General features: G+C 42.0%; 1 protein-coding gene across 3 annotated transcripts; it reads left to right on the top strand.

The window, feature by feature from the left end:
* Positions 1–681: 681 nt before the first annotated feature.
* On the top strand, positions 682–8,372 carry NAAA (N-acylethanolamine acid amidase). Of its 3 annotated transcripts, none has more exons than XM_015861501.3 (11): positions 682–923; positions 1,049–1,213; positions 1,403–1,529; positions 2,282–2,372; positions 3,672–3,748; positions 4,490–4,662; positions 5,520–5,582; positions 5,696–5,762; positions 6,313–6,341; positions 7,106–7,197; positions 8,015–8,372. In XM_015861501.3, exons 1-10 carry the CDS (start codon positions 685–687, stop codon positions 7,179–7,181), a joined length of 1,107 nt encoding a protein of 368 aa, XP_015716987.2. In that variant the 5' UTR covers positions 682–684; the 3' UTR covers positions 7,182–7,197; positions 8,015–8,372. The 3 variants fall into 3 exon arrangements, with proteins under 3 accessions (XP_015716987.2, XP_015716986.2, XP_085402970.1); XM_015861500.3 differs by having other exon boundaries at positions 8,012–8,372; XM_085546844.1 differs by lacking the exon at positions 8,015–8,372 and adding an exon at positions 7,539–7,823.
* Positions 8,373–14,134: the final 5,762 nt, after the last annotated feature.

Here is a 14,134-nt window from a genome sequence, read left to right as displayed (position 1 = left end):
AAGCAGTTTGTGGGGTGATTTTGTTGGTTTTTTTTCCTTTTTAGGAAGCCAGACTGTTTCTCCCATACCAGAATTCACTTGGCAGAGGTTCTTATGTTAAACCCCCAGTTGTATCAGTTGGAATCCTTATGGGTTGTGATGGTGGTTATGTTTTTATTCTCCTTGTCCCACCTTGCTTACTGGAGCATGGAAGCTAACAGCCTTCAGGCTGCTGGCAGAGACGTGAAGAAGGAGCTTACTGCAGTTGGTGGCTGGAGACCACAGCTGGGGAGAACGCTGAGTGAAGCGCAGTTGTAGGAAACCCCCTTTCCCTCTTCTCCCTGTTCAGCGAACAGCTGGGTGCATTTTCCCTAATCTGTGGGCGCTGATTTTGAAGTAGTTTGTTTTTGAAGCTGGAAGAAGTGTTTCTTCCCTGCAGGCGTTGTATTCAGCCCCTGGGTGCCTAGTTTCTCAAGAGCCTCCCCCATTTAAACATGACAGCACCTCAGAGATATGAAACAGACGTTTTGCATCCTTCCTCTGCCACCTTTTTGCACGCAGCCGTGCCTTCCTTCCTCCCTTCATTGCCTGTGTGGTGGCGGTGGGCAGGAAGGGCTGTGAGGGGCTCTCCCCGCGGGAGGCCAAGGCCGCGCTCCGCTCCGCCATCTGCTGGCCCTTCCCCCTGTGCCGCCCCTCAGGGGCGTGATGCGGCCGCTGTTCCCTCCGGCGGCCGGGTCGGTAGCGATGCTGCGGGTAGCGGTGCGGGGCTGCCCGCTGCCGGGGCTGCTGCTGTTGTGGGCGCTGTGCGGGGCGGCGGCCCGGCCGTCGGCGGCCCCGCTGCTGTGTAACGTGAGCTTGGACAGCCCGGCCGAGGAGCGCTGGCTGCCGGTGCTGCGGCACTTCGAGCCCGCCTTCCTGCGAGCCGCCGTCGCCCGGGTCATCGAGTGAGTGCGGGCCGGGGGGGCCGGGCTGCTGGGCGCTTATGGGCGGCGGAGCGGCTGCCCGTCGCGTCTCGCCGCGGACATTGCGTTGCCCTCGGCTCGCTAACGCCTCGGAGCGTGTTTTGCAGCGAAACCGTGCCGAAATGGTTCCACGACGTCATTCGTCCGATAGCGGCGGAGCTCGAGTCCTACATGCCGCAGCCCTTCGCCGGGGAAATCCGAGGGCTGTGCGAGGCGCTCGGGGTCAGTCTGGGAGACGGAGTGCTGCTCAACTTCGCCTACGAGTCTACGGCGTAAGCGGCACAAACTCATCGGGACGGTTCGGTGGGAGCACACGTGGAAGGGCAGATGAGGACGGGGCGGAGGAGCTGCCCTTGGCCGTGGTGCCGTGGTGCTGCAGGCGGGCTGTGCTGAGCGCCCGGCGGGACGGGGCGCAGGGCAGGACTTCTCACAATCCTCCTTTCCCTGTTTTGTTCTTGAAGGTTTTGCACGAGTATCATCGCTCAGGATGACAAAGGAAACATTTACCACGGGCGGAACCTGGATTATGATTTTGTAGATCTGTTAAGCAAGATCACCATCGACGTGCAGTTTATAAGAAGCGGGCAGGTATAAACTGTGGTGTGGTTGAGTGGTATTCTGTGAAGCGGTGGTGTACTGCTGTACAGCTGCACGCACTGTGCTATTGAATCTAGTGATGAGGTTTGAGACCCAAAGTCACTGAATTATCAGAAGGCCACAGTTCCTCTCTGTGAGGAACTCTCTGCTTGCCAGACTTCTAGTTCAGTGTGGCAAATTGGGATGAATTAAACAACGTGATCTTGTGTCTCAAGGTCATTATTTGGAAGGAGGAAAGAAGAAAATGCCAAGATTCTGAATGCAAATAAATACTAAAGAACATAGGAATTAAATCCATTTTGGCAGGAAGAGATTCTGAGGCATTTTCCTTAGGCCTTCTTAGTTTTATTTACTAATGCACTTGTGTTTTAGATGAAAATTGCCAAAAGTGAACTATTTGCTAATGCAGCCCTTGCAGGTGTGCTTTTCTTAATGTTCATTTGTACTTTTTGTAAAGAAATAATTCTTTCTTTCGTTCTTACTTGACCTCTTGCCAACTTGAGCAGTAATTTTGTAGCAGTTGACAATCATTAACAAATTAAATGCGTTGTATTTTGGTCCTTGGAGTCTTTTTATGACATCCTTTGCAACATTTCCTACAGGACAAAAGGTTTTAAAGAGGTTTTCAGAATGATGCATGAAAGGTACAGGAAGAGTAGGCCGTACTGTTTCAGAATGTTGCTTCTATTTGTTAAAGTGCTCTGTTCCAGAATGCTGAAACACTCCATGTCTCCTGGTTTCAGATAGCATATCGAGGAACGACGTTTCTTGGCTACGTAGGTTTATGGACTGGGCAAAGTCCTCACAAGTTCACAATCTCTGGTGATGAACGAGGTAAAGAAATAAGTAAAAAACCTGCCTTCTATGCTTGACTTTAGGTACTCTATTTCAGTTGGTTGTTGCCTCCTCCAGCTCTTCTGCTGCATTCTCCCAGAAGTAAAAGCTCTGAAGGTTTTCAAGAAGGAAATGAAACTGAATAACTTCTATGTCTGTCAGGGGGTAAAAGCTCTTGTGCTGCCAGTATTTGACAGCTGCAAAGGGAAGGAGGCATTTGTTTATCAGCACAGCGTCATCTGAGTGCAAATAGTGTCAAAGGAGACAGAGAACCTTGGAGAAGACAGTAAAAGATGAACTCAGTTGGAGTCAGCAGAATAGATGTTAAAAGAAATAAGTTTATATATATAGTATATAGTAAATAATATATATAGTATATAGTAAATAAACTGCTTTCCTATTTCTTTGCTCCTCCCTCTGTTTTCCAGCTTTCTCTGTCCCCTTAAGACAGCTTGAAAGAAGAGGTGGGATGTGACTGAGAGTCCTATATAAATATCGATTGTCGCTATGAGTAGGAATCCTGACCAGGAACACACACACCTTTTGGTTCCTGTTTCTTTTGCTAATGTTGCCTTGTTGTGTTCTCTAGATGATTTAGTAGCTTGCAATTCCTGTTTTTAAGATCCTGCTTTTGATGCTAGCATAGTTATTTCATTTTTTCAAAACTGAACTATCCTGGTTCAACTAAGAGGTGCAAACTGCCCTTAATTTGTACTGACGTCACCTGGGAAATAATGCCTTCAGTTTATAAGCCTTTGCAAAAGAGTTGATTTAGAAAGATTTCCAGACCAAAGTTTCTGAATGGGAACAACCTGGGGACAAAATCAGTGTGCTCCTATTGTCCCTGCTTTATCTCGGCAGCGTGCTTCAGCATTCAGTGTAAGGATCACTTGGGACTGCAGTGAGATGGTTCATTCAATGGCCAAAACCATTCCGCAAGCTTTTGTGTGAAATGGACCCATCTTGTCCATCAGGACCTGATGTGCTGATGTCTGCCTGCATTGCCCGTGTGTCTTGTCTCTTTTTAACTACAGGCAACAGTAATTCGCTCAGTTTGTGCTGAGCCTCTGCACGTGACAGCTTGCTTTTCTATCTGTCACCGTGCAATTGAAATAAAATGTGGGGAAATGAACTTATGAGATATGGCTGAAAAGGGAGATGACTTTAAATTAAGGTGGGGGTCTCTCAAGAGGCAAGCATTGTTTCTGCTGGCTTTTTTCTGCTTTTTAAGTATAAAGTTGACCTTTGTTCATTTAACTTTCTTCATTGTTCCTTTCTTTTCTCTTTTCTTCCCCTCAGAGGGTGGTAGCTGGTGGGAAAATGCAATAGCTGCGTTTCTGAATCGAAATTACCCTGTCAGCTGGCTTATCCGAGATGTAAGTGCGATTGTGTTTTAGTCTTTTTTCACAGTGATGTTGTTTCAACTTGTACAAATCCAAGTAAATTTGACTTTTTATCTAATGTTTTCATGGAAAATGCAATAAATGCAAAGTAAATATATTTCAAAAGAGCAAATAGATAATGCCCCCAAATCAGAGCTTGCTGTTGAGTAGCAGGAGTTACACTGGTATTATATAGAGCATGTTTTACGAATACTGTGTTAGCTTCCTGCTACCATAAAAACAGATCTGCTTCTCACATTTGTGGATTATAGCAAATATGAGTTAGGTTTGTTAAGTGGTCGCCCTGCAGAGTTGGAGTGTCTGTTGGGTACCTTATTTTTCATGTTTTTTGAGCTGAAGATGCAAGTTGAGACTGTGATTGAGACTAATGGCTGTGGTGCTGCTGTCAGAAATAATTAATGGTTGAAAACAATAGAGAGCAATTTTGGTTTTGAACTTCTTTTGCTTTTCCTCATATACATTGGTGTACGTGTGTTTATATATGTTTATTTACTTTTTCCTTTGTATATTTGCAAAGATGGAAGGAATGATGTCAGTTGTGAGCTGCACTCATTTCATGTTCCTGTGTCAGTTCAGAAAGCTGTTTTCAAAGAAATATTTTCAAACAGCACTTTATAGTTCATTGTTATTTGCAACTGTGCTGGAACTGTTTCACTTTTGTGCTTGCCTGTGCTCCCTGACTTCTGTTTCATTGTGATTTCCTTTTTATATCAGACCCTGAGCAGAGCAGAGGACTTTCAGTCAGCTGTTCTCAGACTAGCTGACATTCCCATCATTGCTGAAGTTTACTATATTGTAGGAGGTGTATCGCCCAAAGAAGGCATGGTCATAACAAGAAATAGAAGAGGGCCAGCAGACCTCTGGCCTCTCGATCCTTTAAGTGGAGCGTAAGTGGAGAAAATGTTTCGTTTTACTTTTTCATACTCTCTCTTGAGTGATAGGTAAGGTTAATGGGATGGCTTTTAGTGTAGATCCAGGTTCATCTCTTATCAGTGCTCACAGCTGAGCAGGGAAAGTTTGAGAGCCCCTGAAAAGATCTGTCACTCCTCAAGAAGAATGGATCACAACATCATGTCAGGTTGGGACAGTCAGTGCTTCAAAGGTGGCAAAAGCTTCTGCATACATTTATTTTTACTTAGATTCTAAAGGAGACAAGACCTGAGGGCTCATCCTGGATGTCTGTCTGCCAAGTATTGGATGATAAAATTCAAGTTAGTTTTCACCACTGTGACAGAAGAATTGAAGGCTCAAAAATAGTTGTTTCCTATGAAGTTTGTGAAATTGGCAGCTTAATATTAGAAGATCTGCAATAGTTGGCCTGCAATTAAAAAATGGCACTTAATGACTGCTTATGCAATAAATATTGGCTTGGATACAGCCAGATGGCCTGTTGGCTCTGTGTTCTCCAAAGTGGAGAATTCAGAGCGAATGCAGATTCAGGCTACGTGCCCGTAATCTTTTTTCCGCTTATCTCTATAAAGGCCCAACCTTACTTTTGTTCTAGTTGTTAGTAGTTTTACCACTAGCAGTTCGGTCATCACTCTTTTGTGTGTGTGTGTTGAGTAGCTTATGGTGAAGACTGCTATGTATGCTAACCCTTAGATTTACAAGAGGCGCAGGGAAGAGGTTTCTGAGAGAATTTTTTTTTTCCTTTCGGACATACAGAAATATCAGTTCTTGATGTTTATTAATTACCTGCTGATGCACTTGGTGTTTGCTTTTATATTTGTGTGTTACACGACAGATGGTTTCGTGTGGAGACAAACTATGACCATTGGACTACCCCTCCTCCTCGTGATGACCGAAGGTAATATTAGATTGGACCTCTTGTAGTGAGATATCACTTTCATATTAAAAAAGCTTGGAGACTTGGACATTTTCTTCTTTTGTATTTAATGCTATTGCACTATTTTCCCACAGAACGCCAGCCATGAAAGCTCTCAATGCTACTGGACAGCAGAACATCAATTTTGATACACTCTTTCAGGTATTTCTTTTAAATTCTGTACAGCTTGTAGACTTTCACTTAAAATTCTTCCGAAGCAGAAGCGCAGTTACTTTGTTGTCAGAAATTCAAAAGCCATGCAAGGAAGAGATGGTGAAAAGGATGTGCTACTCGGCCATCTTTGGAGAATTTAAGGCTGATTTATATTTTGTATGTTAAAATGTTTCTGAACTCTATGCGTGGTCATTTCATAATAGTCTGCTGTTGTAGGTTGAAAGCGTCAGAGAAGAATCCCATCACCATCATCTCTGCAGTTTTGTTGTTAAAGCACAGTTATGAATATTACAGAGGGCAGCTAAAGTGTTACACAGGAATGAAATCTACTGCTTAGTTTTGGGAACTGAAATGTTGTGTATTTCAGAGTTTTTACTAAAAAAGAAATGGTCTGATATTAAGAAACAGCTGAACATCAAGCATAGTTCTTGATTTTTCCATTATGTGGTTTCATAACTTCATCCTATGCTGTTTCTAAGTAGGCTTTTAATTACCTTTTAATTTACCAGAATGACAACCCTTCACACTTTCTGTACAGGTACTGTCAGTGAAGCCAGTCTTAAATAAGTAAGTATTAGCTTCAGAGATGTCAATCAGTACCTTCTACCATTCATCAGGCCAAAAACTTCCTTGGGATCTTCATGTACCTCTGCTTGAGTGTTTTATGGTTTCCCAGCTTAGATTTCTGCTTGTGCATGTGGTGCTGTGTCTTCACTTCCACAGAACTCTTCCTCTGTGGTCTGTCCATCTGCAGCCATGAAATGGCACTTTGTTTGGATTAGTCTGGTAATGGAAAGTTGCTTTGTAGCAGAGAAAAACAGGACTGCTTAGGTGATTGATCAGCAGTACTTTCTACAATTCTTCTTGCCAAGTCATTCGTGCCTTTGACTGTTGGAACATTTAGGTTTGTGGTAGCATTGGAAATCTCTCTCTTTGGTGCTTCTGACAGCCCTGCTTGATGTGTGAAAAACTGTTAAGTAGTAAATGGGCACATAGCTGTTAGGTAGCTTATTTTATTTTTATAATAGATTTACTTCTATTTAACATTATGGTTCCACAGATTGCACCTTTGCAGGTTATCCTTTTACATTACTTTTACACGGAGCTCACTACTTTCTCTAGATCAGTCACTTGCATTAGAGCTTGGCAATAGCTTCAACGTGTCTTCCTCCACTTTTCTTAACACTTCTGCATCTACATATCTATATATATATGTAGAATTTTAGTTCCACTAAAATTTGTTCTGCTGCTTTGCTAGTTTTATAAATTAATCTTCTTATCTGTAGAATGATTTTGACTCCCTCTTTTCTTCTTTGCTCTTTGCCTACCAGTAACACAGTGTATACTACAGTAATGAGTGCTGCGTTTCCAGAGAAGTACCAGACATGGATCAGAACTATGGAGTGAAGTAAATAACATGCTGGTATGCCGAGCTCCTTGTACTTCAATAAAAATTCCAGCTGACGAGTCACTGAGGGACAAAGCACTGCAACAGCACTCAAGTGACCTAGTCTGAGTTCCTGATTCCCTTGGTTTGCTTATCGACCTTGGTTAAATACCTTCCCTAGTTGATTTAGAGATAAGAATTAAGTACTGACTTTCTTTGCAAAACCCTTTGAGATTACTGTAGGAAAAGTGCTTCTAATAAAGTAGGGAGGTAGGGGTGGCTGCTGTTGTAACCTACTGGTAGTTGTTTGCTAAATGGAAGCTTGAAGTATTGTTTTTACCTGTTTGACTAGTGAGATACATTTGGTCTATCTTCAGGTGGCTAACTATGACAGGAAGTCCTGCTGGTGGCGAGCTGAACCTGAGCAGGTGATATTCAGCACTTGGCACAAGCAAAGATCGAGCTTAATCTGTGTCAGTCTCTCACAGCCAACTGAACATCAACATCCTTTGAGATTTTTGTCCTGTCAACTTACAGAAAAAGTCAAAGTGCTTCAGCTCGCACAGTGCCTCATGTGGCAGCTTCACTGTGTTCAAAGGAAGATATCAAATCACATCATTTCTTCCAAGAATCTCTGGTTGTGTGGACCTGGTAGGACCATAGTAAGCAGCATCGCAGTTCAAATAGATTTTTGTATGCTCATTAGTGTTATATTCACAGTAGTTATATTGGACATTAGAGCTTAGCAAGACTAGTTCCTTTCTCTTAGGGATTCTGAAGACTTTGTTTCTTTCTATGCATGTATACAGACCTCTGCTCTTACATTTATCTGTCTGTCTTTTTGTTTCAGCAGATTGAATAGGAGAAAAGTTGAAGCTTTCCAAGACCAGCAAATGCTTTTAAAAGCACTCCCAAAAGCAGTGCAGCTGTTTTGGATTACTAAATGAGTGAACCATTCACGCAATAAAGACTTGCTAGTTCTATAAAGTGTTGCAGATTATATTGTTAATGAACTGTAATGGAAGTTTGATTTTGTTTTAATTATATTGATGTTCTAGCAGATATTGATAGCTAAAATTTGCTATTATTTTTTTGGGAAGAATTGTGCAATTTGAACATACTCATTTACTGACTGATAAATAAAAAGATCTGTTTTGTGTGGAATGTAGGCATGAGCATAATGAAATAAAAATGTGCTGCCGATTGCTTCATTGATGGAGACCTGTGATGTTACTGTTAATGTCGTCAGCCATATCTGACTTGTATGGAGTCTGTGGTCATTAGCCCGGTGGCATCAGGTGTATAAGGAGTAGTTTTTTGGTGTAACGTAAGGAAGTGGGCTAGAAGGAGTAGTTGTATGCACAGCCATGGGCTGCTGTGCATTTACTTATCAGAAACTGGGAGCTATTCAAAGAGATGTGCCGATAAAGACTTTTGCTCCCTAATAGATGAGAGAAGCTTGTGATGGAATAGCAAGTGAGTTTAAGAAAAGGTGTCATCAATAGAAACGTTACAGCTCCTCCTTTCTGGTTTATTTCAGTCTGGTTGTGCTGTGACTGCTTACTGTGAATTCAGGCACTTCCTGCAAACATCCAAGAAATACAGAAGGATTCAGGGAGTTGAGACCCATGGATACCTACATAAAGCTTTGGGGTACTGGACAACATTGAAGCAGATGCCTGCAAGGATTTTATCTAGTTTGGCATTCCTGAAGATGTGCGCTGTCATTTGCAGTGGTTGTTCTCCAGTTATGCAAACTGTTCCTGAGAGAGCATTTGGGAGATGTGGTCCCTTTATCTCCTTGTGCTGAGTCTGGCTGAGTGTCGTAACCTACTTACCTGCATCCTCTGCTTCTGCCTGGATAAATGCCTGCCAGCTTTGCCTTGACCCAGTTAGTAATAACAATGTTAGCAGTTGTATACCAGAACTGATAAAAGCTGAAAAACTGATATTTCCCAGAGGAAGATGTAAGTGACAGAGGCCAGGGTATCTCCAAGGTGTCAAGATGACAGTGCTTTAATTCACAGTGCGGTCCCTGACTCCTCATTCCAACAGGTTTTTGTTATGTAACTGCCACCCACAAGCAAAGACGAAATGATCCTCACAGGTAGAATTTTGCATAGTCTTCTTGACCTCAGCAGCATTAGGCTGATTACCTTCTGTTAATGGCATGCCAGGATTCTCAGTGATTTATAAAATGAAACCAATGTATTTGCTTACATGTATACAAACAGATCAGAGCGTGTAAGTAGTTGGGATCCCTGAATTTTCAGCAACAGCCGTCCACTCCTTTTCGTGTCTATCAGTTGTTCAGAAGTTACTCAGGCTCACCCACAGAGCATGTTATTTGGGGGCTGGGGGGAAGTGGAGTACAGGAGGCTGCATTTGAAGAAATACACTTTTATTTCTGTTCCTTTTGCTCTTTTAAAGTATTTTCTGAAGGCTTTGCCTTGTGTTTTATCACTTGATAGATGTGCAGGCATCCCAACTGCCAACAAAATGAAGCTTTATTGATAGTATTTATTGATATCCTTCAATCCGAAAGATTTACGGAACTCATTTAATTATATGCTAAAAAGATAAATGATAAGTTTCCAAACCAGATGATTTAATGCATTAAATGTTTTGGGCTCCTTTTGTGTAAGAAGTGACATCTTTCATAAAGAATGCAGAGAGACAGGTTTGTATTTTATAGCTTTTAAACAAAACAATGGTGGCTGTGTAAGAAAACATTAAATGTAGTGCTGGTTGTTTCTGGTGGGTTTTGATTCTTTGTAAGATCTGGTTTGTTTGTTCTTTTTGTAGAAAAAGGATCATTAGTAGTTATTAGTTAGTGGAATTTCTCACTGCTCGTCCTTGTCTGACATTTCATCTGCTTTGTGCGCTGGCTTTTTAGAGAATGGGAAGTCAAACAGCTTTTCTGCTTTATCAAGCCCAGTTTTATGTCAGAACTGATAAGTAAAGAATGAAAACTAAGTGACTCTACCCTTGCTTCCTATGTTCTTTAGTTTCTGCAGCCTCTCTAGTTATAAAGCACCTAAGACTTTTCATCTCAACACGGTGAACAGGTGAAATGTTTCTTTCTTTTTCTTTGAGAAATCTGCACTTAAAAAAAGGCATCTTGAAAGTGTGTAAGAGCTCATTCTTTAAGATGAGAGAGGCCAACCTACCGTCTTTCTCATTCCTAATCCTCCTCAGTAATCCTAATCCATTTCAGACCTGTAACCTTTCTTAAGCATCACATGGGAGAAGGTTCTTAAGGCTGCTCAGAACAACCGTGCAGGAAATAAATCAAAGGATCTGCACTCCCTGCAGAACAGCACATGTGTGTTATTCTGCAGCTCCTGAAGGCAATGTTATTGCTTGAAGGCAGTTATTGCTGCATGCCTAAGGGAACAACTTACTTCATCGTTCAGATCTCTGAGGAGGAGTTTCTGAATCTGTAATCAAGTAAATCAGAGACTATTGATCACTCTGTTGCTGAAGGGTGATTATATAAGCGGGAGAGAAAAAAAAAGTGGAGAGCAAGCTGCTTCTGTGTGTATTTGAGTAAGTCCTTAAGCTAGCAATCGGTGGCAAGGTAAGTTGTATTTTTCTTTTCTCTGTTACAGTGTTTTGTGTTCAGAAGTAGTCACTCCGCACCCATAGTTTGAGGTGAAATGTCCTTTTATGTGTCAGGGTGTATAAATCTATGGTTGGGACAAAAAGTTCTCCTTTTTGGCATTGCTGTAACTGCAGGTGCAGGGTTCAGCGCATGAATTGAATAAATCAAGTTTTACCATCTTGTTTCCAGCTACGAGCAGCGCTGAGTCTGATGTACACGTGGGACAGGAGTATTTAATCTAGGAGGGAAAGGAAGGATCATCACTTTCTCTAGTGCTACTGAGCATTTTATTCTTGGGGAAACTATTTGACTTCGTTCATTTATTTCATTGGTGGCTTCTGAGTGTCATGTTATTAAATCTCGTTTCACTCTTACATCTGTCTTTCACTGTTTTCTTCCTAGTAAACTTCCAGTGAGTGCAGTTTGTTTTCTTATTGCCTTCCAGATTCTGTTCAGCTCTTCCTTCAATCACCCAAGTGTCTGTAAAACGCACGAGTGGGGGCTCGGTTGTGATAGGGAAACTGTGTAGTCTTAGTTAGGAAATGTGCTGCTTTGATCTGCTGTAGCAGCCTGGTGCTCCCTACCAGGAGGCTTTTGATTCACGAGGATGGAGCCCCAAATTCTGCACAGATCTGTAATGTGGACAAGCTCAGTGATGTTACAGTGCATAGAATTGGATTCAAAATGATGCCACTCACATTGATTTTGAAATGATTAAATTAATGCTTGCAGAAAATCCAGAAATTTACTTAGACTTTTGTTGCTGCTGTTTTGGACTGCTAATTTGTTTGTTTGTGGGTGTTTTTGTAGGTTTTTTTCTTTAATTAAGATGTGTGTATTTATGCAAGATTTCCTTTATCAGCTTTTATGTGTTGTTATATCACTAAACAAGTCAGCAGCTTGTGTTGCAAAGTCAAATATATTATCCCATGGCTTGGGAAATGCACGTGGAGTACAGCTGTCAGATATTTCTCCTGCCTTTCCAGTGCTAGCTCTGATGACCAGGAAACATGCATCTCCTCTGGGTGTCTGATCTGCTGAGGCACTGAGCTTTGCTGCTCTGTTAGTTGTCTACATCCATGTGCAGCTTTTCAGTCCATACATTTTTTTGGTGTTTTGGTTCTGGTGTAACTTGCATACATAAGGGCTAACCCCCTGCTTTACTTAGCATATGTTTGCTAGAGGATACTCTATGCAGCATCATTCTATGCAGAATCGCAGGAGAGAGTCACAAGCTAAAGGCATATTGATGTATATTGCAGCTTCTCAAACGAAGTGCAGAAATCCTGTTTCAGAAGACTTTTGAGTGCACCACAGAAAACCTCAGCATTTCTACAGGAGGGCAACAATGGGGAGAACAAGACAAGGAATAGGAAGCCAGCTGTTTCACATATGCATCATTTTATCTCAAATATATATGCAGCCTATATTTGAGGCAGTGCCACTGTCGTTGGGTATTTCAGGCTGCAGTATATGGGCCACCTTTTCTTTGAAACAGGGTTTTAGGTATAGGATGGACATGTTTCACTGCTGGCTGGATGAGGAAGGATCAGAGGTGATGAGCAATTGGGTTGATTTCATTTCTTCCTCACTCCTCCCACCCTTGAAGCAGATTTTGTAGATGTTGAGATCTCCAGACGTATCTCTTAGGGAAGGCATTTTTGTTTGGGTTTCCATGTGGGAATTCTAAGTCTACACATAGGAATTCTGAGCTTGACAATCTGTTTTTCCTGAAGGTGGGAGGTGACAAGGAAGAGCCTTAATTACTAGAGCTTTGGATTTTTTTTTTGTATGTATGTGTGCAATTGTCCGCTTAAATAGTTAATAAGTAACTGCATTATGGAACATAAATACCATAAAGCACCAGATGTATTTGGGCCTAATTTGTAGTAATTTCAGGCCTCTTATGGTGCTGATATTAAATAATGGTGTTAAAGTAGAGCGAGTGATATTTTGTTAGCAACACTGTAGAGTTTTCTCCTGTTGCATCATCCGTACAGCATGAAGTTGTGCAGTTCAGCATTCTGAGCAGGACAGAGAACTTGAACGTATTATCCATCCAGAAACTTTCTGTGCTGATGTTTAGTTCAGTGTGGATCATCTCCCTGAGCAAGGAGTGCACGTATACCTTACACAACACCGGATGTGTTCCTTCAATTAGCATTTCTGTCCATCTGTATCTATTTAGAGAGTAACCATGCGGGGTAGGTAGAAAGAGAGTGACTCAGCAAAAGGGCTGCAGGAAGTGAGAAAAGGAGAAGGGATTTTCCCTCCTCTGGTGGGAAGAAGTGCCTCTGCAGTCCCACTGTTCTGACCCTTCAGAAGCCTTTGAGATGTGGTCTCTCACCAGACCCAGCACTGATTAAGGTAATTTTTTCCTTCCTTTCCTTTCTTATCTTTCTCCCCTGTACTCAGTTCTGGGTATAAAATAAAATAAAACACAACAACCAAACAAAACAAAACCACCAAAACTTTAAAATCCTTTGTGATACAGCCTGGAACTACTGTAACAGTAGCACATGGAGTTTTATATCCTGCTTTCCCCAACTCCCAGAGGAAATGTCCAACAGTAGAAGATGCTCTGATTGTCCTCCGAGTGAGAGGTTGCAGATTTTTGACCTATTCCTGAAACAGGATCCTTTTGCTCTCAACACAGCAAGCAGTGAGGTTAACATGAGTCTGGCTGGCCTGTCCATTGATGATGGCCAGGATCTGAGCACTTCATGGCATCGTACACCCCCGCACTCCAAGCAGATCCACGAGGTGAAGAAAAGCAGTGTTTGTTTAACAAAGCTGATTATTTTCTTATGATAGCTAATTGTTATTTTAGACTTATCTCCCTTCGTGCTGTGGAACTGCAAATAGATTTAAATACCAGATGTGTGTTCATCCCTCATGAGAGTTATCCTTCACAGGTGGATTTGTGCATGAATATTTGCAGAAGTGTTGCCAAATCAACTTAATTACCTTCGTGCTTCCAGATCAGTATCAAAAAACATTTTTCAATGCGCTGTACAAATGCTTCCAATATGCAATCATGGAGTATTTTAGCCCTTTTTGCCTTATCCAGGTGCTTTAGCGGCACATGAGTGATGGAAGAAGTAGCATTAGGATTCACAGCTTATGTCTGTTCTCAGAGCTCAATCATGCTTTTTTTCTGGTAGCATTTGAAATGGAGGTTCACATCAAAGACAACCATATTACTAAGAGTTTAGAAGCCTAAAATTAAGCATGTGGAGCTTTGTGTGAATGCACAAATGCCTGGTTTCTCCACCTACCGAACAATTACAGCAACTAGATATGTAATATGTGAAAGGTGCCAAATTGCTCTTATTCATACAGCTGACTTGAAATTTGAAACAGTAAGAC

This window comes from Coturnix japonica, chromosome 4, assembly GCF_054131305.1.
Source record: "Coturnix japonica strain WE chromosome 4, WE-NBRP24, whole genome shotgun sequence".
Taxonomy (NCBI): domain Eukaryota; kingdom Metazoa; phylum Chordata; class Aves; order Galliformes; family Phasianidae; genus Coturnix; species Coturnix japonica.
Note: the sequence above shows the minus strand (reverse complement) of the source record. Positions and strands in the feature narration are given on the sequence as shown.